Genomic DNA, 21,412 nt, shown 5'->3' with positions numbered 1-21,412 from the left:
TATTGGGGTTGCTGGCTATCAAATCCCCACTTCTGGAGTTCTCTGTACTATACTGTATTTACTGGCTCATTTCAGTTTTAGCCTATTGCTTTTGCATATCACATTTTTGGAGGGATGCTGTTGCCCACCCAGTCGTTATGCAGTGTCCATTAGGAACTTGCCTGAAGCCCCAGCTAATTTTTTCCCAGACCCTAGATATTCATGAACAATGTGACCACAATGCAGTGTTGTTGTTTGCAGGACCTGGAGATTGACAACTTAGAGGAGAGGCAGCGAATCAGGGCTCAGATCAGAGAGCTGCGCAGCCAGCAGAACCAGGAGGAGGCGCTACAGAGAGCAGGTGAGAGAACGTGCAGGACCTCTTTTACTAATGTTTGCCTTCGCTATGCAAAACGAAAATGAAATCAGTGTTTGTTTGAATGTAGGTATTGCTGTGTCTTTGTGTGTGTATGTTTGTGCAATGACACCCATAAGTATTTACATCCGAATTTCAGTTTCAATATTATTCATACATTTTGATGAAATGGGGTGAAATGGTTCAAATTATCTCCTGTTCTAAATGCAGTCAAGCATTTCTGGATCAAGTTTAAGAGGGTGGTGATACAGCCCAAGTGTGCTTGAAGCTGTGATCAATCCAAAGGAGGTCATACCAGATTAATAAAGACATGCAGAATGGGCGTCGGTACTTAGGATCTTTTCTTATCAATTTAGATTTTGTACTAATATTAAATGTGTGTTGTTTAAGTACATTATTGAATGAACTAGTAACAGTACATTCAGACAGTGTTGTGAAACCAGTATCAATAGGGATGTTTCCAGCACATTTGTAATTCATTATTGTCACAATGGACAGGATTAGAAGTGATGGTAATGAATGCACAGCTGGGATGCTATTCACCACATGAAGAAAGAGCAGTGTGAAGTGTTTAATAATTCAAGTCTGTGTGCAGGTCTGCCTGAAGGCTAGGGAGCCTCTCCCATTTTAGTAGGGATGGGATTGCATTTCTGTATTCTCTCCTGTGTTTCTTGTATGTAAGCAGTAAATGAATCCAACAAGGATCATTCTACAATAACCCTCATTGTATTAGCACACGTGTACGGTATTTAAACTAATTTAGCTGCAGCCGTTCAATCCATTACTCAAAACAGAAGTGGCCTCAAACTTCATTTGTATATTTTTTTCCCCTTGATGTCTGCAGTTGTTCTGAATTAAACTTTGGTGTGAGTTCAGAAGCTGCTCTTCAGTTCTAGTTACCAGCTGTAGGCAGATGCAGGCTGGATCAGTGTTTTTGTACATGTAAGTGCCAGCGCTATCTAGTGAGCACTTACTGCATTGCAAGCCATCTACCCTTGATTCAATAGATGGCATAGGCACTCCAAAATAAATCCACTTTCACTAATCTTGAGTTATATGTAACTAAGACTGGCAACTATAAATGATAGTAACCAAAGAATGATTTGTAAAAAACGCCTGTAACAGAGTACTTGCTTGTGGGTGCATGCATTTGCTGCTGAGTGACAGGCAGGAGATCAAGACAGAGGTTGAAGTTGATACACCCCGCAGGTGTGCAGGATTTATTAATACAAACATCTGATCCCGGGTCCCTCTCACGGCGATCAGGATTACACAGCCAGGTCTCCATGTCCAGGTAGCGTGGACGGTGTTCAGGCCGTTGTCCTTGGCTTTGGAACACACCTACCCACTGATTATCCACTCCTGATAATCACACACAGCAGGCAGGCTCTCCCAGGAGCGTCAGGTACTTCATTAATCATTTACAATAATTACACACATTTACGCAATACTGTTTACAATATATACACAAAACCCACTCCTCATGTGCAGGGCCCTGCTACAAAGCCTTAAAATGTTTAGTTATAGCTAAGGTCTCCTTTTAATGGCTGCAAATTGAGCATCACTGATAACTGTATGCCAAGCAATAACATGTATGGCCCCTGAATATAGAGCCTGGATTCTGGAAATGAATTCCATGAATCCAGCTGTTTGATTTGGGTTTCTTTTCCATACATTGTATTTGTTATTAAACAGAATACTCCATGAACATTCTTAAGAGTGCTGTGGTTATTTCACTCATGAGGATAGCCACAGAGACAACCCACTCCTCATTCGTGGAATAACTACAGTACTCCATGAACATTCTAGAACACAGTAGAGTTATAAACTGTGAAACCAGTAATGCTCATTATTTTAGCCTCTTCACTTATGACGGATAGCATCATGTTGCGCCTGTCATTTGAAGCCCTTAAAACCAAGCACGGCACTGCTGTGCCACAGTATGGATGAACCTCCCCAGGTCGTTTCTCTGTGCGTTAATATAATAGAACTGGAGAACAGCGAGCTCCAATTCACTGCCTTGTTTACGCAAGCTACATCTTTTGTTGTGTGTGTGTGTGTGTGTGTGTGTGTGTGTGTCGTGTACTCAAGCAAACGAAAGCACATGTACAGCTGCCCGTGGTTTATCTAAATGAGTATAACCAGCCTGCTCTCTTTGCTCAATGCGGTGGTTTCAGTGTTCCAGTGTTCCAGTGTTAAGAGAGAGTTCATTTGACCCGATAAGGGAGTCTAATGAAACATGGCAGTGCTTACACTAACAGTGCCCTGCAGCTTATCTTTCAGGTGTGGCTATGAGATAGAGCCGGAGTTACTAACTCTTCCAGTTGAAACGTCCTTGTTCAACCACTACGTCTGTTTCTAAAAGCGGAATTTGTGACGAAGGACACCAGTGGGGTGCAACTTTAATTGTTTCTCCCCTTTGAATGTATGTGTAGAGATTTTCTATTTGCAGAAATTACAGTGACAGACCCCCAAGTAATTTTTCAAACCACCTCACTTCAGAAAATCAACCTTTTATTTCAGCTGCACAAATCTCAAACTGTTTGAGATCTCCCAGTTCTCTTCACTTTGACCTGGGCCCTAATTTGGCTCCATATTGTGGTCATGTGACTTTGGTTTCTGGAGGAACAAACGCTTTGAAATATTGGCTTCATACTCGGTACACAACTGTATTCTATGATTCACTTGGTCCTATCCATTTTACATCATATTAATTAACTATTCAATTACAGGGGCCAGTATGCTTTGTTTCTTCATTCCAGAGACCTTTTCAGAAATACACACAAAAGCAAAGTTATGACATCCAGTTCTGGCCAGTGAAGCAGCTAAATTCGGACACCTGCAAGTGATTTGAATAGCTTTGTTATTCTTTACCAGAGCTATGGAAATAAATTCAAAACTACAATAGCAGGGTTCAGTTCAGCCTCTGTTCTATTCAGATGAGAGGATTGACACAGCACACACTTTTGGTACATTTTCCTAGCTCTTCATTGTATTGGCAATGGCAGATCTGAGAGCTGTGATTGGATAGCACATTAATTAACAGTTCTTCAGCACCTTAAAGATACCAGTGTTTAGAAAAATATAGAGTTACACATCCCCAGGTGTTGCTTCAACAGTTTAAATAACGTACCTGTAATTTCTTTTCTTTAACATCCTGACAAATATTTATACTTATAACTTTAAAATCTGTTTCAAGGCTGTTTTCAAAATGTCTGCTCTAGTGCACTGATAGTGCAAGGATTATTGCCCACATTGTCAAACAGGTAACACAGCAATAACAATCCCATGATGTGGTACAGAACAGAAAAGCCAGAGCACTTGTTATGTGTATTTTTTATTTTATTTTATTTTTTAAATCGCTCTTCCTGCAGTGATTTAGAGGACAGATCGCAAACCCCAGGGCACTAGAGCGGACATTTTGAAAAGAGCTTTGAAACAGACTTTAAAGTTAGAAGTGTAAAAAATTGTCAGGATGTTAAAAACTCTTAACTCGCAAGCACAACACATCAGTATTGTTAATGGAGGCCTACAGTAGTTGCAGAAAGCTAAACGGTTTAACTGTTAGCTCTTGTTTCTTGAAATGAGAACATCATTTTAATTTTACAAAACTAGAACCCAAAAATGTATAAAACTAAAAAGCTATATAATTCAAAACACTCACAGTGGAAAATATAAAACAACACAAGAGAGGTGTTATCAATTCTATTTATTTCTACGGTTCTCTAGTCTTTTAACCCAGTTCTATCAATATTCTGTACATGGGAGCCACAAAATCCAAAATGTAGTAGAAGTAACAAAGACACCACAACACGCATATCCCAGGACTTCATTCCTGGGTTCCTGGGAGGGACAGGAAGGAGCAGCCTGTGCTTGCCGTGTGGTTTCCTGGAGAGAGTGGAATGCTGGCTGTGGAGCCCGCAGACTCACGTCACCCCCTGACCACTTCCTGTGCCCTTTTGCCACTTCCTGCCTTCAATTACAAATAGAAACTGCACCTGATGCTGGCAGACATATTATCAGTGCTGAGAGAGCTCAGAATTCCATACCTGTTGGGGTTGTTTGTTTCCCTCTAAACTGTGTAGATTTCATTCACATCTCCCCATAGAGATGTGGAATCTACTGTACATATCCCAAATCATCAGCATATTGCCATATATATTTAGTTTATCCCTGAAATATAACATGTCAACTGTAAAATGAGAAAATATATACATTTCTATTGCTGATTTAATACAAACTATTTCCAGTTATGGTTTTTGTTTTCATTATGTCCAACCTAAATTTCTGCTCATAGTGTAATTGTTTACTATGCAAGACAACACTTGTAACTTTTACCTGCCTAACTTCTGCCCCCCCCAGGTATGACATCCGGAATGGTGTTGGTCCTGGACCCTCTAAATAAAGAGGAAGCAACCCTGCCATCACGGCAACGCCTATATTCAGAGGCTTCAGAGCGGGAACTAGCATCACGACAACGCCTGGATTCAAGGGCCTCAGACCGGGACCTGTCATCACGACAGCGCCTGGATTCAGGGGCCTCAGACCGGGACCTGTCATCACGACAGCGCCTGGATTCAGGGTCCTCAGAGCGGGACCTATCGTCACTGCAGCGCCAGAGCTCAGAGCTGATAAGCGCCTCGAGCACTGACTCTGAGCTGGAGTGTGAGAGCAGACTCACAGGGGGTGCCCCTGAGCAGGCCTTGTTGGGAGGAGAGGATATGAAAGAGGGGGAGGGAGTGTCTCAAACTGACCAGGACAAAGACCTCGTTGATGGGAATGCCTTCTCCAGGGGTGGGCCATGCAAGAAGGAGCCTGTCTCCCAGAACAGCCTCCAAAACAGGGGAGAGAAGCGGGCAGTGAACGGGGAGCTGGGAGGATGCAGCAGCAGCAGCAGACAGGTAGGCACTGAGCAGCCCATATCAATAGGAAGCTTTGCTTTCAATAGCCAGCTCCTCTTGCCATTTATAGAGGTATCCTGAGTACGTATTTATATACTGACACTTTTTTAAATAGTGTTGATTTAAGACTATTTGACACAACAAACATTTTGGTAAAATTGCATTGTTATTGCAAAAATGGGTGTACTTTAGCAGCAGTTGGTTCGTTCTAGCATGGGGAATACATACTTTTGGGGGGAAAAAGGGGTTAAAGGCCCACTGGGTTTTGTAAGGGGAATATCTGTTAATGTGCTGAGGTCTGAATCCTACACAGGTGCAATCTACGTTGAGTGTTTGCTTTTGGTCATATTTTGAATATTCTTTCAAAAATATCTGGCAGGGACACTTGTTGGTATCCTAAAGGAGGAAAATGATCGTTTTTGCCTTCTGAGCAATGTTGTTTCAACAAACATAAAATATTTGTCTCAGAACTTTTGGGTCCTAAAGCTGAATATAGAATCTCTTTGCCAGCTGTACAGTTAGTCACTGCATGTCTGTGACGGCAACAGAAACAACCCCAAACTATTTCTCTCTCGCAGGGAAATGTATTGGATTGCAGTATATGAAAATGCTGTGGCTGTTTAGAAAATTGAGCAGCAGTAATCACAAGACCACATGTTTCCAAGGTCTGAGACAAAGCAGCAAGGTTCAGAACAGGTCACTGCAAACCATGCAAATACATGTGAATGGTTTACAAGACCAAAAAACAGGGACTTTGCTGGCCGCTAGGCAACAGAGACTGTAGGATTAATGGAAGCAGGTGTGGTGGTCACTTCTGTTTGAAAACGAGTTAAATAATGGCAAAGAACCATGCAGAATAATTTCAAACACAACGCAGAGCTATGCATATGTCGTAATGGGATCCAAGTTCTTTTATCCAGTTTTTCTGACTCAGCTTTTTCCATGTCAGTCCAATTTCTTTGAAGAACTCTGAACGTGCTGCAGCTCATCCAGTTCCTTCATGTTCAAGTTCGCTCTGATGTGATGACAGGCTTTTAATAAATCAAATGCATTGCTCCGCAAATAAGTTGGATCCAACTCTGATCTCATTTGTTTGCCAACAGTCATTTCTTTGACTGTGAAAACACACCTTATGTAAATTGTTTTGCATTCATGAGGGAGAGCAGGGATTAATTCAAATACAACAAGGCATGTAGAAAGACGTTCTGGATTTAAGCGTATGCAGGCAAAAAAAAAAAAAAAAAAGATGACAAGAAGTCAGTAAAGTGTTGAAAATGTTCACTGTGTACTGCCAAATCCTGATACAGAGGGTGTGTGTTGTACCTGTGACTCTTATAACCTGTGGATTAATCTGAAAATGTCTATACTCCATCATAATAGTATGGTGCGTTCTGTCATATATATTGATATTATATATGGGAATAAATAATAGTAATCATTTGTGAGTGCACGTTGGCGTGATTTGGCGTCTTTAGCAGGCGCCCATCTAATGATTTTTCCCTATTGAAGAAGTGTAGCTGAGGGTAAACGCAAGCATTCCTACTTCTCATTTGGGACGCCGTGTAAGTAACACATGCTTCTAGTTTTTGATTGTTCCACAGCATTGTGCCAAAAACACAATAAAGTGCTTGAAAGACTTGTGTTACTCTTGAAACTGGACCAGCGAACCATCCTGCCAGGCAGCAATAAAAACAGTTCATGCATTCTTCCCAATTGGTACTGCACTTCTAAAATTGGCTACATTTTAAACAGGCTACATTTTAAACAGTAACGCAGGGATGCTACTGTATATGGGAATCTTCAAGCTTATTTCTGAGAAATCATTCTACACTAGTATCTGTATTGAATAGCTGTTCAGCGACAGCGCTGGGATATAATGAGCACTGCTCTCTCTCTCTCTCTGTTTCAGACCAGCGTGACCAAGGACCCCCTCTACAGCCGCTCACAGACCTCCCTGAGCTGTGCCAAAGACAAAGGTAAGGAGTGCATGTCTGATTACAGTCAAACCTGTCTAATCCAGCCCCTCTATAAACCAGCATTCAACATCATTTATGGGTCCCGATCCAATCCCTGTTGAAATTAACTTATCAACTAATAATCAATGTGGAAAAGTTTCAGATTTACAGGCCTGGGGCCTTTATTCTTGAAAGTCTTCTTAAGAAAAACTTCAATTTTCTAAGAAGGATCGTTGTGAATAGCAGACAAAGTTGGATTTAAGAAGATTTCTCTTAAGAACGTTTCAAGAATCCGACCCCAGCTCTTTTGATATTGGAGGATACTGATTTCTTACAAGTTATTTCTGTCCCACTGTCTGGAGCATAAACATGCCCTTTTTGGGGAGAAGGGGGTTGGGCGGTGGGGGTCGGGCAGGCGGGGGGTCGGGGGGGTGGGGGGGGCTGTTCAGTGTCTTCACGCTTTCTTCAGGAATGACACACGGCCTGAGGTTGTTTTTTTTTTTTTTTTTTTCTTCCTGGACGAGTGCCTGTTTGAGAGTGTGTCTCTGTGTCTGTGTTGTGAGGGAGCGTGCTGAGAGCATCTTCTAAACACAGAGGCATCGCTGCACAAGCCCTGCACATTTTTTGCCCAAATAAGGCAGAGCCTTCTGGAAAATCTAATAATCTTTAAACTATCAAAAAGGCAGCTATAAATAACAAATAAAAACACCCTTGGTGTTTCTTAGTTAATATTTTAGCCAACTAAAGCTACAGTGCACCAAAATCATGTTCAGTTTAAAAAATAAATAAATTAGTATATTCTGCTTTGTCAGAAAGCTGTCTGTATTGACTGCTTTGTTGAATTACCCAATGGAATCTCTTTTTTTGGGACACAACCCTCCTCCTTTGTGGGTCTATGGCCACTGTGTTGGTAGCTTGCTGCTGCTGCTGCTTTAGCAAGTTTATCCTTACTGAGCTATCAGAAGGTACTGCACTCTACTGCCCTCCAGTGTCTGCTTTTATTTCACAAGATCAATTTAAGAATAGATTTTGACACATTCCGTTAACAACGGATAATAAACAAAAGGTTTTAATCCACTCTGCAGATTTGTATAGGACTCTGCTCAATAGAGAAAATATAGGCTACAGTAACACCGCTCAAAACAGCAGACCAGTACATTCATCAACAATTGTAACAATTGTAAATCGCCCTGGATAAGGACGTCTGCTAAGAAATAAATAATAATAAATAATAATCAAACAGACTATTTTTATATATCCGTGTCCATTTTTGTTTAAGACACTTTATTTAATTAGTTATCCTGGTTTGATCAACCTATACCCAGCTGGAATAAGCCACAGCTGGATGTTTATAGAGTATTTTACAGCACCCTGGAGAATGCCCTGAATTGCAGGGATTATCCCTGAAGAATAAGGTGTTGATGCAATCCAGGTGCATTCTGTGGTACTGTAAAATGCTTTACAGTGATTTATTAGTGTATCGGTTGATCAAATCCACTCTTTCGTGGTGAAATAGTAAGACGCAAAGTCACAAAGCCCCAAACAGATGCCCGTTTTGTTTTCAAATACATGCAAAAATTGCGTTAATCCTTACTTTAAATTTTGAATTGATGAAAAAAAAAGATATTCTATAAGAATATTTCTATGAGAGATACAGAGGCATAGACAAGGATCTTGCTAGAGAGAGATGATAAACAGAGAAGGGAGCGACAGGGAGCCAGTTTGATGCAGGCAGCTGCTGTGTGTACACTCAAATGGGTGTCTGTCTTGTTTCAGCAGCAGAGAAAGCTGCTTTGAACAGAGCTAGCTCTGTGCGGGACCGGGTGAAGAGATTCACAGCAGAGGAGCCGGGCCAGAGAGCCGAGCTCGGAACCAACTTCACAGGGCAGAGAAGGGGGAGCAGTCGGGTCTGTGGGAACCTGCAGTCCCCCTTCTCCAAAGCTACCCAGAGGGGCGAGGGCAGCAACGGGACAGACCGATTCGGGAAGAACAAATCAGGACTTACCTCCCAGAGTCCTGTGGAGAAATCCGTCCCTTTGAGTTCCAAGCTTGTCTCGGGTCCAGCCATCACAGGGAGCTCCAACGGAGTGTCCCAAACCAGGAAACTTCAAGGGGTGTCTGCTGATAGATCCTCCCCCCTGTCCCGGGACAGCCAATCGGAGAGGGCCAGGCTGACATCATCGGGGGATGAAAACCTCAGGGAGCGATCAGACAGCTCAGACCAAAGCAGGACCCTGAGTACAGCTGAACCCCAAACACAGCCAGAGTGCCCCCACACTGACCCCGACATGAAGACCCTGCTGACCATTGAGATCAAGGACAGCCACGGTGCCAACACAGCCACACGTGTGACCGGGAACACGGGCAGCCAGCGGGCAGGTAGGTGCCACTTCAGAGATTAAAGCTCACTGTTGAGTTTAAGTGTAGAGCAATCGTGGAAAAGCAGAGAGAATGAAAAAACTGCAGCAGGATGTATCTCTTTATTATATTAAATCCTGCATTGACCACTGCTGGTCTTGTCCTGGTGAGAGCTGGTGATACTTAAAGCACTTTAATGCTGGTTCTGATGGTTCAAGACAAAATTATTGTAAGCATGGAAAAACACAGGGAGTACATTGTAAAAGCAAGGCCAACTGCAATGGGGGATGTATCTGTTTATGAGTCTTTTTATCATCTGTGCCCTGTTTGGGAAGTCCTGTAACAATCGAATTATGGTCAGAGGTAGATTTTTAACAAGCTCTAATTATGGTTAGAGGTAGTTTTTAATTCTGCTTCAAGACATCATTTACATGTAAAATCTTTTTTAATGTGTGAGGTCAATTCATTATTACGTACACTCCTATTCTAATTGCTGTAAACCTGTGCACCTGGGTTTAAAGACTATAACACCTTCAGAACCAACACTGGAGTGTTAGTGCTCAAGTGTGCTCTCTCTCTCTCTCTCTCTCTCTCTCGCTCTCTCTCTCTCTCTCTGTCTCTGTCTATCTCTCTATCTCTCGATCTGTCTATCTATCTATCTAACCAATAACCTAAGTGAGCAATATAAACAAAACAAAAACTACCGAGATGCATGTAATGTAAGAGTCCATTGATGAGGCATAAAAGCTTTGTGTTATATCAATGTGCAAATGTATTCAACCACGTTACTTTAGAAATATATATATAAAACTAACATTTTTGAAGTCCTTGACAGTATGACTGCTCTTTTTATTTTCTCAACAAAAACTTCTCGTTTAAAACATGCAAGGTAGCTTGTCACTTACAAGCCTTTGTGCTTTTAAACCGTTTTCCCAAGGATACGCGATGCTTCTTTGTCAATGATGTCCATCAAATTTATTTTATTTTTTTTCCCACAGCAACAGCTCAGTCTGACTGATTTAGAATCCGCAATAACTGACGTCAAATGTCAGGAGTTGATTTAATAGTTTGAAAATATCCCCATTCTAAACACTTGCATGTCTGATGTATTTGAACAATAGGCCACTTCTCCGGAGCGCTGTGTGGGATCTAACAGGATGCATGAAACAACAGTAGAGGCTCTTATTACAGGGACAATAACCACAGTAATGGGTTTGTTTGTTTTTGTGAATAGGGGAAATGCACAGACTGTCGGCAATTGTTTAAACAGGGGTCCAAAATGAAGATTACAATGAAATGACGAGAAAGCACAACCCATCCCATTGCAAAGACAGTGTTGTATTGTGAACCGTGGCAATGTCACATGTCCAATCATTGTTTTCATCAGTTCTACACCCTTTTACTTCAAACCATAAATGATCAATCAATAGTCAATGAAATAACCCAAGTAAAAAAAAAAAAAGATCATTAATGTCAGCAGTAATAATAAATGGGTAGAGCATTTTACCTGTTGGAGACGTTTGTGTAACTGTATTCTCTGAAGGCGGTACCCAGAGTTGAATGTGTTTTGAAGTCATGGAGGTTGGCTGTAGACGACTGGTCTTGAGCAGATTTCTCAGATGACACAAAGGCAGAGATTGAGAGCACAGACTAGTATAGACTGTAGTGGCCTGTGTTCCCCTACCAGTATTGCAGGGGTCTAGATTATGCCCTCCGCTGTCACAGGCACATCACTCCAGTCTCTCAGCTTTGAGATCGATGTTCTAGGCTTTCTCCAAGCACCCTGAACCTTCTTGCGTGTTTCCCTGTGCAGTGTGGCTGTGTTCAAAGCTGTCCTCTCTCTGTGTGAGTTTTGAACTGGTTGCTTTCTGTTTATAAGTGATGTCAGGGAAGCCCCAGGACACTGATTACACAGCTGAACTAAACACTGGAATACCACACTGCTCCCTCTTCAACATCAAGTACAGACTGAACCGAACACAACATTCTGTCAAATTCATTCCACTTCCGATTGTGTCACGCTTTCTCCAAACTTCTACAAACTTTAATCACAGATTGATTGCCTCTTGCAGACATTTCAGATTGCATTTTATTACAATCCGGATAACCTGTTGATTTTTCTAATACAAATTGTAAACATTTTTTACAGGATTATGAGCATATATGTATGCAGTGGTTTGTCTTGCTCACACATTTAGCTATATCTTGTGAACAGGTATTTAATATGACATGCTCTACATACTGCATCTATAGCTGAAGTGTTTTTGGTCATACCTTTTACTCGTATCAGCTGAATATGTAAAATACACCAGACCACAAAGGAGAATCGTTTTCCATTTGGGATCTCAAAGCTAGTTATAAAGTGTGCTTCTTAAGCACAAGATATTGAGATTATGTCACACTTGCATCTTTACAGTAACTGTGTATCTTATTGTGATAACATTTGGGGATAACCATTTTCATTGAGTATCAATCTGAAGGTATATAAAACTTGTTTATCTTCATGTGACACTTGTATTGTTACATATGGTGGATGTAGGTTACGTTGATGAGCTTTTTAAAATTATGATGGCTCAATTTTTCATTTATTTATGTGCAGCCATGGCAGGGCATGGAAGTTATTACCATAATTGTTTGAAAATGCAAAAACCGATTGATATGCCTGAAATGTGTTGTGCGTCAACAGTGACCATGTTTGTCTCTTCACTGTGCTCATTATTTATAAATGACTGTGCCTGCCAACAAGTCTGTTTCAAAGAGAACTAATGCCTGAAAGGCATCTGAAATAAACCACATTCTACTGCAGTGTGGTACATTGTGTGTTCAAATGAGTTTTAGATTTTTTTTACTGCCTCCATACCTTTTTAGGATGTTTTGTAATCAGCATTGTTATTACTGCATTTAATCATTCTGTGTGGTTGACTTGTTTTATAACTCTGGGTGAAAGTGTCTGCAACTGAATTCAGGCACTGCTCTTTCGTTCAGACACTGTTGTAAATAAATGTAAGATAGTCTTTCTAGAAGTACGAGCCAGCTGCTACTTGTGATTTGGTTTTACTATGAGTTTAATCACACACCTGAGCTTGTTACCTATACACTCCTATACACTGTGGCTAAGAAAGAAGTTAGTAAAACCTGGAACATGAAACTTCTGTAGCTCAATGTGACGTCCTGGAACTGACCTCTCTTCTCTCTTTCTCTCTCTCTCTCTCTCTCTCTTCCTCTCCTCTCTCTCTCGCTCTTCCTCTCCTCTCTCTCTCTCTCTTCCCCTCTCTCGCTCTTCCTCTCCTCTTCCTCTCTCTCGCTCCCTCTCTCGCTCTTCCTCTCCTCTCTCTCTCTCTCTCTCTCTCTCTCTCTCTCTCTCTCTCTCTCTCTCTGCAGAGCTGACACTGGGTCTGAGAGCCACCCCCTTCAAGATCATATCATCCTCAAACACCAGTGGGGCCCTGAAGGTAAATTGCTATGAACTTTTTCTATTTATATTTTCACTGTAATTCTGAATAGTGTTCCATGTACTGGCAGGCGTCTGGCTGTTTGACTGCTGGGTGGTGCTTGAGTTCTACCTGCTGCTGCCTCTTCATCATATTGCTGCATAAATATCTAGGGGATTGATCAACACTCAAATGCTCTTCGGAGACTCAGGCTGCAACAATCTCTTTCAACAACAGCCGCACTGAGAGGTCTTTTAGTGAAGCATGTGGAAATGTTAGGGGTTCAATCCGGGTTAATGGAACCTTGGAGTCCGGAGTCTGTTTATCAAACAGTTTATCAGGCTGGCCAGTTCTGTCCTTGTATGGTTATATTGACACAGAGGTGAACGAGCACGCGAGGGGCTGTGTCTGTGTATTACACATACCCATGTTTTGGGTATAAATCCACTCGCACAGTCTCAGTAGCTCTGCTACTGCTTGACAAAGCCGAATGATTGGGGTAAATAGGAAGCTGCTGTGTGAAAGGTACAGAAGGGGGGTTGACTAGCGCAGTGGTTAGAATAAGTGCTGGGCTGGATTAGAGTGGGTTTGAGTTGCTCAGTTAGAGAAAGTGCTGGGCTGCAGCGTGGAAGGTGGTGGGTTTGAGTAACTCAATGGTTAGAGACTGGGCTTAGTGCATATCCTGAACTAAGAATGAACTAAAAAGGGGATGTAGTGAATATTAATAAAAGATCACAAAACGGTTTTAAAGCCTTGGCTATCACTCCTTTTAAAAGGAAGCCGTCTTAATGGATTTTTTGTTTAAAAGTGAACAGTGTCCACTTTTATTTTAGTCTGTACTGTAAGCTCATTAACAGATCCATGGCTTATTAATTAAACTAATGACCTGCTGCTTTGGTTGGGTTAGGCTGTGTTGTGTGACTGGCTGCTCCAATTAACTCCTTTGTTGGGATCGTTAGGGGACAGAGGTGGTAGTTTGGTATCAGTCGACAGCGGAGTGCGCTCTCTGGTTGAACTGCAAAGAGAAAGGTAGGGAGCTGGTGCTTTCTAAACCGGAGGCAAAGGGAGGGGAGAGGGGAGATGGATAGTTTGTTTTGTGACACACGTGTGTTTCACCTGCCTGGAGGTAGATTTAGCAGTGTGGAATTCAACTGCTGCTCCATCTCTCAAACCTGCCGGCAGCTCCACCGCGGCTTTACACATCTCTAAAAATAAATCAACGGCACTTTGCTGTATCTGTGCTGTTTCTGAAACTCCAACTGGACTGGACTTCCAGTATATCAAACCAGCATTCTAGCACATACAGTATAGACCAGTGGAAACCCAGCAATAACCAGACACTCTATTCAAACAATGTCATGATTTAGTTTTTTTCACATGGTGTTTGTGTAACCCTTTTCAAGCTTGCTATATCAGACTGTGTTGTATGTATTATTTACATTGTTAAGCAAATGTGTTCATGAGACCATTCAAAGTGTGCTACTAATGGGTTTTAATAGAGATTTATACATACTACAGGTGGGGTTACTAGTTAATTGTCTGTTAAAAATGAATAAAGGATAAGGTTTCTTCAACAGAGAATCAATTAACTAATTTGTCTATATACAGTATGTGTTCACAAAACACTGTTTGTGAAACTGGAGTCAGCAAATTTGTGCAAATGAGGATCATTTTTTAGAAGATTCAATATTTGAAACTTGAGTTAGAAAAAATGGAATCAATCGTACTGGCATCAAATGTTTGTGAAAGTAATTATTGTTAATCAGTCAAAAATGCCTTTCCCACTCTGTTATAACAGTCTGTATTAAAACTATTTTTATTTTCAATAACTACCCCCCTCGGTTTCCTTAAGGAAAATTCAGTCTGTTCTCCACAATGGTTTTAAGACGGCTTCCTTTTACTTACATCGGTAAAACCGTATCCATTAACCATAAGCCGACCTTGGCGAGACACCACATAGGGTGTGTGGAGACAGACGTCAAGCGGCTGAAGGGGATAATGGAGTTTTTAACCTCCCTTATGGCCGTCCACTATGACTTTCAGTAACTTCCTTCAAGGTGAGAGAAGGCTGAGATCCCAACTGAATCCAGATCTTCAAATCTATTATCACAATTCCATTGATTCACACAACAAATACAAACCTCTTTTTAAATGACTTTAAAACTGCACATTTAATTGGAGTGGCCGAGGGGTCGACTGGGATTAGTTTACATCCCACACCACACTGCTGCTACCTGGGGAGGGCAGTCACTTACTAAGAGCCCTTTACCTTTGCACCAGCTCAATTCCTGTTCGGTTGAGAGACCTGCTTAGCTTAGCTTCTACGATAAGAACTGTGCAGCAAGCTTATGGAAACTTAAAGGTGGAATGCCTCAAGCGGTTAGGTAGTGTTTCTATATTTAAGAAGGTTCTTCCTTTTAAAGCTCATGCTGTCACTATATTAAAGCACCATATGTAGTTTTGTTCCTGGATTTAACCAAGCTTGGATATGTTGTTTGTTTTATTAATACACTTTTACGTTGCCTTTTATTAACATCACTAATGGAGGGCTTTTCACAATGTCTTTTCTGTTACCCAAATATTCTCAGTGTGTTCGAGACATTTAAGCATGCTTAATCTACAGTGTAAACCTTAATTGAAACCTACATTCCTACACTGACACTGACTATAGCTTTAATTAAACTACACTATGAAAGAATGTAGGCACTAAATGGAAACCTGATGTTGCTTTCATCTTATTGGACTATCCCAAGCAAATCATTTTAAAATGTGTTTGCTTAGTGATTGATCTTCCTGGTGGCCTCTGTTAGTTTTGAATCTAGTAACGCCAGCTTGATCTCATTATATCCTGTGGCTGTGAGCCAACGGGACTGATTAAAATAGAGCCTAGAGAGTGAGTGGTTTAGCTGCATGCAGCACTGTATCACTCCCTGAGATCGATTCAGACGCCTCTAACACAGAAAGACTTGGAGCTCAGCGATGCAGAGCAGGGACTGGGTGTTTTTTTAGAAGGACAGGTACCTTAAAATTAGGAGAGATAGACGGGCACTATGAGTGGGACAGAAACACATACTTCTTTTGTAGAAGTCAAGTATTTTTTTACAGCAATGTCAGTATAATTAAAAAGTAATTACTAAAGTTTTTTTTTTTATTATTTACTTAGGGAGTGTTGAGGTAGAAAGGCAGGTAGGCAGAGAGAGAGGGAGGGTGAATGTGTCACTAGGGTTACACATGAGAGTGTGGCTGTGCTGGATCAGGGGAGTTTGCTGGAGAGCTGGGGCGAGAGACGCAACCCTACCTACAGTACCGGGTCAGTATTACTGTAAGCCTTTCACTGGCTTCATTCTGAAATATTATGTGATGCATCTAAAATGACTTCTGATTTGGTCTGGGATGTTGCCTGGACATTTGTATCAAAATGTGGTTCACAACACTTGATTTCCTGAGGATGTTAAAACTTTGTCTTTGTTTTAGTTCCTGTCATTTTACCTAATTTAAAAAGGAACAACAGAAATTGTAGTGCGGTTTTGTTAAACAGTGCTTATGTTAAAAGCTCCATAATAAATTGTGAGTGATTGAGTTGTTGGGTCCTTTAGCAAAACTTTAAGGTCTGTTTGTTTTCAGAAATGATGTACGTGTTTCTGAACATTCTTACAGTACATATTAAAAGAGGCTTGAAAAATGAACTTCTAACCCTTTCTGAAACGTAAACAAAGCTTTCATCAACTGCAAACTAATGAATCAAAACTAGTCCTTAAGGTTTGTGAATTAACCCAATAATAAGGAGTAGATCTATGTCTTTAAACAGCATTCAGGCAATTATTAGCCTATTCCTGATGTCCAGGTCTTGTATGCGGTGTAGCTACTGCCCTATCCTGTGCAGTCGTACCAACAGCTCTACCAAGTCTAAGGCTAAGCTCATACAGAATTCAGTAGACTTTGCAGTAGACAGCTTGTATTGACTAGCCTAGTGGACCTGCACCTGGAGGTCTGTTGGCTGTGGAGGTCACTGCTGCATTGGTTCCCTGTGGAGTGAGTGTGAGGGGGTCTGCTTCCAGGAGAGTGCTTTCCTAGAAGGGCTGGGCCTCTGCTCAGCTGGCAGGCTGCGAGTGACAAACTTGTCTGGCAGCCGCCCCAGCTGCAGTGAAATAGAGGTACCGGGATGATTTATAACCGATAACTGATCCGGATTAGCGCAACAATGTCTGCTGTCAGGGTAACAGAGCGAGACCCTGACATTTTCTGTCTCTCTATTATGATGACTTGATATAGACATTCTTTAGAGACATTCTAACTCTATGGCTATAGGGTTACCAACCAGTGATGTCACAGTGACCCAGCAATGCAAGGCTATATCTTGGGAACAACTTATGCTATTTTGATTAAACTAACACCACTTAGATGTAAACAGTTTTCAGACTTCTTTTTGTTGACAATTTTAAGTTAAACAACTATAAATACATATAGAATTTAAAAACACCTCTATCCTGAATTTCTCCCATGTAAGTTTCAACGGTGGCTAAAAAAACTAGCCTCACGTCCACGTGGTGTATTTATAGACAAGGTGACTAGCACGGTACCTTTCTGTGGAACAAGCAAGCAGTGACTGGGAGCTACCTCAGCTGCAGTGTCGAATCAGTAAAGATATTTATTCAGGATTGTAAATATTGGCGTTTGTTATCCAACTTAGATTTAATCGAAACACGTCAAGTCAGCACACCTTAAATCTGTTTGAAACTGTGCCTTTTATTTAAGCAGGATTTTTTCCATGGCTTCATTTGAATGTACAATTTGACACTCCTAGATAAACTCCATATTTGAGTGATAGCAATAAGAACAATTCTGAATGATCGTTAAAAAGGGAAGGGGCAGTATAAGATGCAATTTCAAACCTCTTGCTAGTCAATAAGTTTTATTACAGTGTATTACATGGAAGTGTTTTAATTGTAGAGCTTCTGGGTGTTTTATTTGTTATGGTAAAATGACCCAATTCCCCATACTGGACACAGAGTCAAAACCTGATTAAAAAAAGGGGATTGTAATTCTAAATTTAAACACTGTTTTTACCCCAGAATCGGAACCCCTACTCATAAGACAAAGTACGTGATTAATACATCATTAAAATCCTCTGATTTGTAAGCCATTTTAAAGGAAAACGTCAAGATTAAAAAAAAAAACTCTTGATACTTTTGATTAATAAACAATACAAAAAAATGATGGATTGTATCACAATAATTCTATATCGTTCCAAGCCCTTTATCGCTTCTCTGTAACCTGTTCAACTGGCTCAGATAAGAATGGATCAGGATTGAATGGTTGGTCCAGGAAAGCGCTGGGGCGATGAGGGTTAAGCTTCACCATTCTCCTCCAATAAGCCTGACTTCGTATGTAAACTTATGGAAACTATAATAAGATCCAAAATGGAAAATTACCTATATGGTAACAGTATCCTGGGAGACAGTCTGCAGGGACTTTTTCGACCTGAAAAAAGAAACAAGGACCAGGGGTCACAAATGGACATTAGATACAGGGGCATTCAGAACAGAAAATAGGAGTCACTTTTTTACACAGAGAATTGTGAGAGTCTGGAACCAACTCCCCAGTAATGTTGTTGAAGCTGACACCCTGGGATCCTTCAAGAAGCTGCTTGATGAGATTCTGGGATTAATAAGATACTAACAACCAAACAAGCAAGATGGGCTGAATGGCCTCCTCTTGTTTTGTAAATTTTCTTATGTTCTTATGTTCACTGTGGGAGCTTCCTTTAATAACGTCTTGTTGACAAGTCATCTGGAGTGCTGTTGTTGACATGGAAACCAGCTGTTGGATATGAAAATAGGATTCCACTGATGATGAGATTTGCAGGGCCAATGGAACTGCACTTTTCCCAGAAAGAAGTAAAGCCTGATAGTGAAACTATAGCAAGCACCCGCCTCGGTCACTCATGAGCTAGTAATGAAATCTCTGAATACCCAGGTGTCTCGGAAATGGCACAGCAGAGTGATTTGAGTACTAATAAATGATTGATGTTTTTGAAACCAATGTGGATTCTGGTTTAAAAGCATGGATATTGTTCACATTTATTGCAGGACATGAAAAAGTCCTGTCACCTTTTAATGTTTGTCTTTCATATCCATGTATAAACACTAATGTCCTAACGCTATTTTGTTTATCAGTATGTGAGATTTCTGAGAAAAGCGTTTCCAGTGTAAAGTCCAAAACCACATAGCAACAACCGCTAAAGGTCATGTAACACCAAGCAACATTTTTTTCTGGCACAGTTTCAAGCAAATTCACTTAAGTTGCTCAAATCAAGATTGTTTAGATACTGCCCTATTCAAATGGTGAAAATTTGCTAGAAAAAAAATGCATGGCATTACATGAGCTTAAATTGGTGACTGCAGTGCCTCATAAGATCTGATTTCATAAAACCTGGATTCATCAAGAAAGGGCATTAGGTGACACTACAGTCCACTGCAGAGGGTATTATTATCCTTCACTCGTGATGCATATCACTACAGACTGGGATAAGACAACCTTGCTTATGTCACACATGGATATATCTTGAACTGCCCATCCAATGGCAATGGAACTTGGTACGGATGTGCCTTGGTGCAATTGTGATTGCAGGTCTTGATGACCTTGCATGAGCGCCTGATGTTTTTGATTTACATTATGAAGACTAATTAGCTGTCATCGCTCTCAGCTAGCATCAAAACGATTCGACCCGCAAGACAATGAAGACAGCAGGGGGGATCTAAGTGTTGTAACAGCTGAGCTCGGTAGAGCTTTAGCAGCATCTGGAAAAAGTATTCAGGTTTTGGTCCAGTGCCGGCTATGAAAACATCTGCCATACAGAACAAAAGTTGTTTATTAGAGGCTTAAAAGTTGTTTAGCATGTACAGTGAACTGTGTCATTCAATGATGTAAGTTACCCATTTGTTTTGTTTACTAGTATAACAAGTTTACACAGCGATACTGCTTCAGTGTGTATTACATGCAGTAAGTAATACAGATGTCGCTGAAGGAAGATTACATTGGGGTACATTTAGAACAGAATGAAACCATCTGGCTTTTCCTGTGTGGGCACCACCTACTGATACACTGCAGTATTGACTTAGGAATGCAGAGCTGCAGGAAGCTTGCCTCCACAATGTCTTTTGAGACTGTGTTCCTTGTGAAGCATCAGGAGTGGCCGGAGATTTGGGGGGCGAATGCCGTTTCAGGAGACTGTTTGAAAGTCAAAAATTAGGATTTTTGAAGGGAGAGGTCTAAGAGGCTGTCCCCCACCGATCAGGTTAAAGGATTGTCTATTGCTCCCTCCCTCAGATTATACAGACTTGCCCAGTAGTGCAGTCAGTCTGTCCTGCTGGTCTTTTCTAAAGGCTGCATTCCAATGGAGGTGTGAGGGACAGAAGGGCTCTAAATTTAGGCTGCTGGTTCTCATGTCAGGAGCTGGGAATTGTCACAGTAGTACCCCCAGCGTCTCCAGCCCATAATAACAGAAGGACAACAACCAGAGCTTCCCTGGCAACAGGAGCTACTTTCTGATTGGCCGTTGGGGGTGGGTAACTGAAGGCAATGGGGGGATATAAGAGGAGACCAGGGTTTATAAGCTTGTGAAACATAGAGCGACCGGACAGTTGTGTCAGTGCTGCAGGAACAATACAATAGCCTATGTGTCATTTGTATTTACTATAGATTTAGAAATATTGTATAGGGGGGGCCACAGAATTAGTGGAGACCAAGATTAATTGAGAAAGCATTGAGATTTGCTGCAGAGACAAAATGCCTGGTGTGAATTTGGACAATGCGGCCGTCCAGCCCCTGGCCAGTGAGGGCGCTGTGTTTGAGGAGTGCAAGGCCGTGTTTGAGGAGTTGGGAGACTGCAGTTTCGAGCAGATGCTCCGCAGTGCGGTGGGCGAGATCCACACTGACCTGCAGGCCTTCCGCAAGGGAGCGGACGCACGGCTGGAGGACGTGGCCCGGCAGGTGCGCCCCCTAGTGGCCGTTGTCAACGACCTGCGAGAGGACAACCTGCGACTGCGCGCCCAGCAGGAGAGGCTGGTCAGGCAGGTAGAGGCCCTGTCGCTGCTCCTGGGCCTGCCCGACCCTCACCCTCCCATCCTCGCCACCACCCGCCGCAGCTCCTCCTGCTCCACTGGGGGGGGCTTCTCACGCAGCAACAGCCTGGTGAGTTTGCTTATCCCTGTCTGGATACACTTTGAATTAACACAGTACAGCTGCAGGGAGTCTGTGCAGTAAGATGGGTAGGCGCATGCAACCAGTTGAAACTGTACATTTTGGGACCTCTCTTTTTAACAATTTTTCAGCACGGTTTCTGGTTTCTAGAGAAGACGTACAGGGTGTTTTATTGGAACAAAAATATTCCTAATATGCATTGCGTCTCCT

General features: G+C 41.7%; 1 protein-coding gene across 7 annotated transcripts in view; it reads left to right on the top strand.

The window, feature by feature from the left end:
* LOC117426709 (smoothelin-like) overlaps positions 1 to 21,412 on the top strand; it is an 82,615-nt gene that overhangs the window by 37,967 nt on the left and 23,236 nt on the right. For 5 of the 7 annotated variants that reach the window (XM_059033261.1, XM_059033258.1, XM_059033260.1 and 2 more), the window contains 5 exons: positions 241 to 340; positions 4,718 to 5,256; positions 7,166 to 7,232; positions 8,988 to 9,590; positions 12,951 to 13,021. In XM_059033261.1, the coding sequence (XP_058889244.1) occupies positions 241 to 340; positions 4,718 to 5,256; positions 7,166 to 7,232; positions 8,988 to 9,590; positions 12,951 to 13,021 (1,380 nt within the window). The remainder of the gene's footprint in view (positions 1 to 240; positions 341 to 4,717; positions 5,257 to 7,165; positions 7,233 to 8,987; positions 9,591 to 12,950; positions 13,022 to 21,412) is intronic. The other 2 variants (XM_059033259.1, XM_059033264.1) reach the window with 2 other exon arrangements.

Source organism: Acipenser ruthenus, chromosome 11 (assembly GCF_902713425.1).
Source record: "Acipenser ruthenus chromosome 11, fAciRut3.2 maternal haplotype, whole genome shotgun sequence".
Classification (NCBI taxonomy): domain Eukaryota; kingdom Metazoa; phylum Chordata; class Actinopteri; order Acipenseriformes; family Acipenseridae; genus Acipenser; species Acipenser ruthenus.
This window is presented reverse-complemented; position numbering and strand designations above follow the sequence as displayed.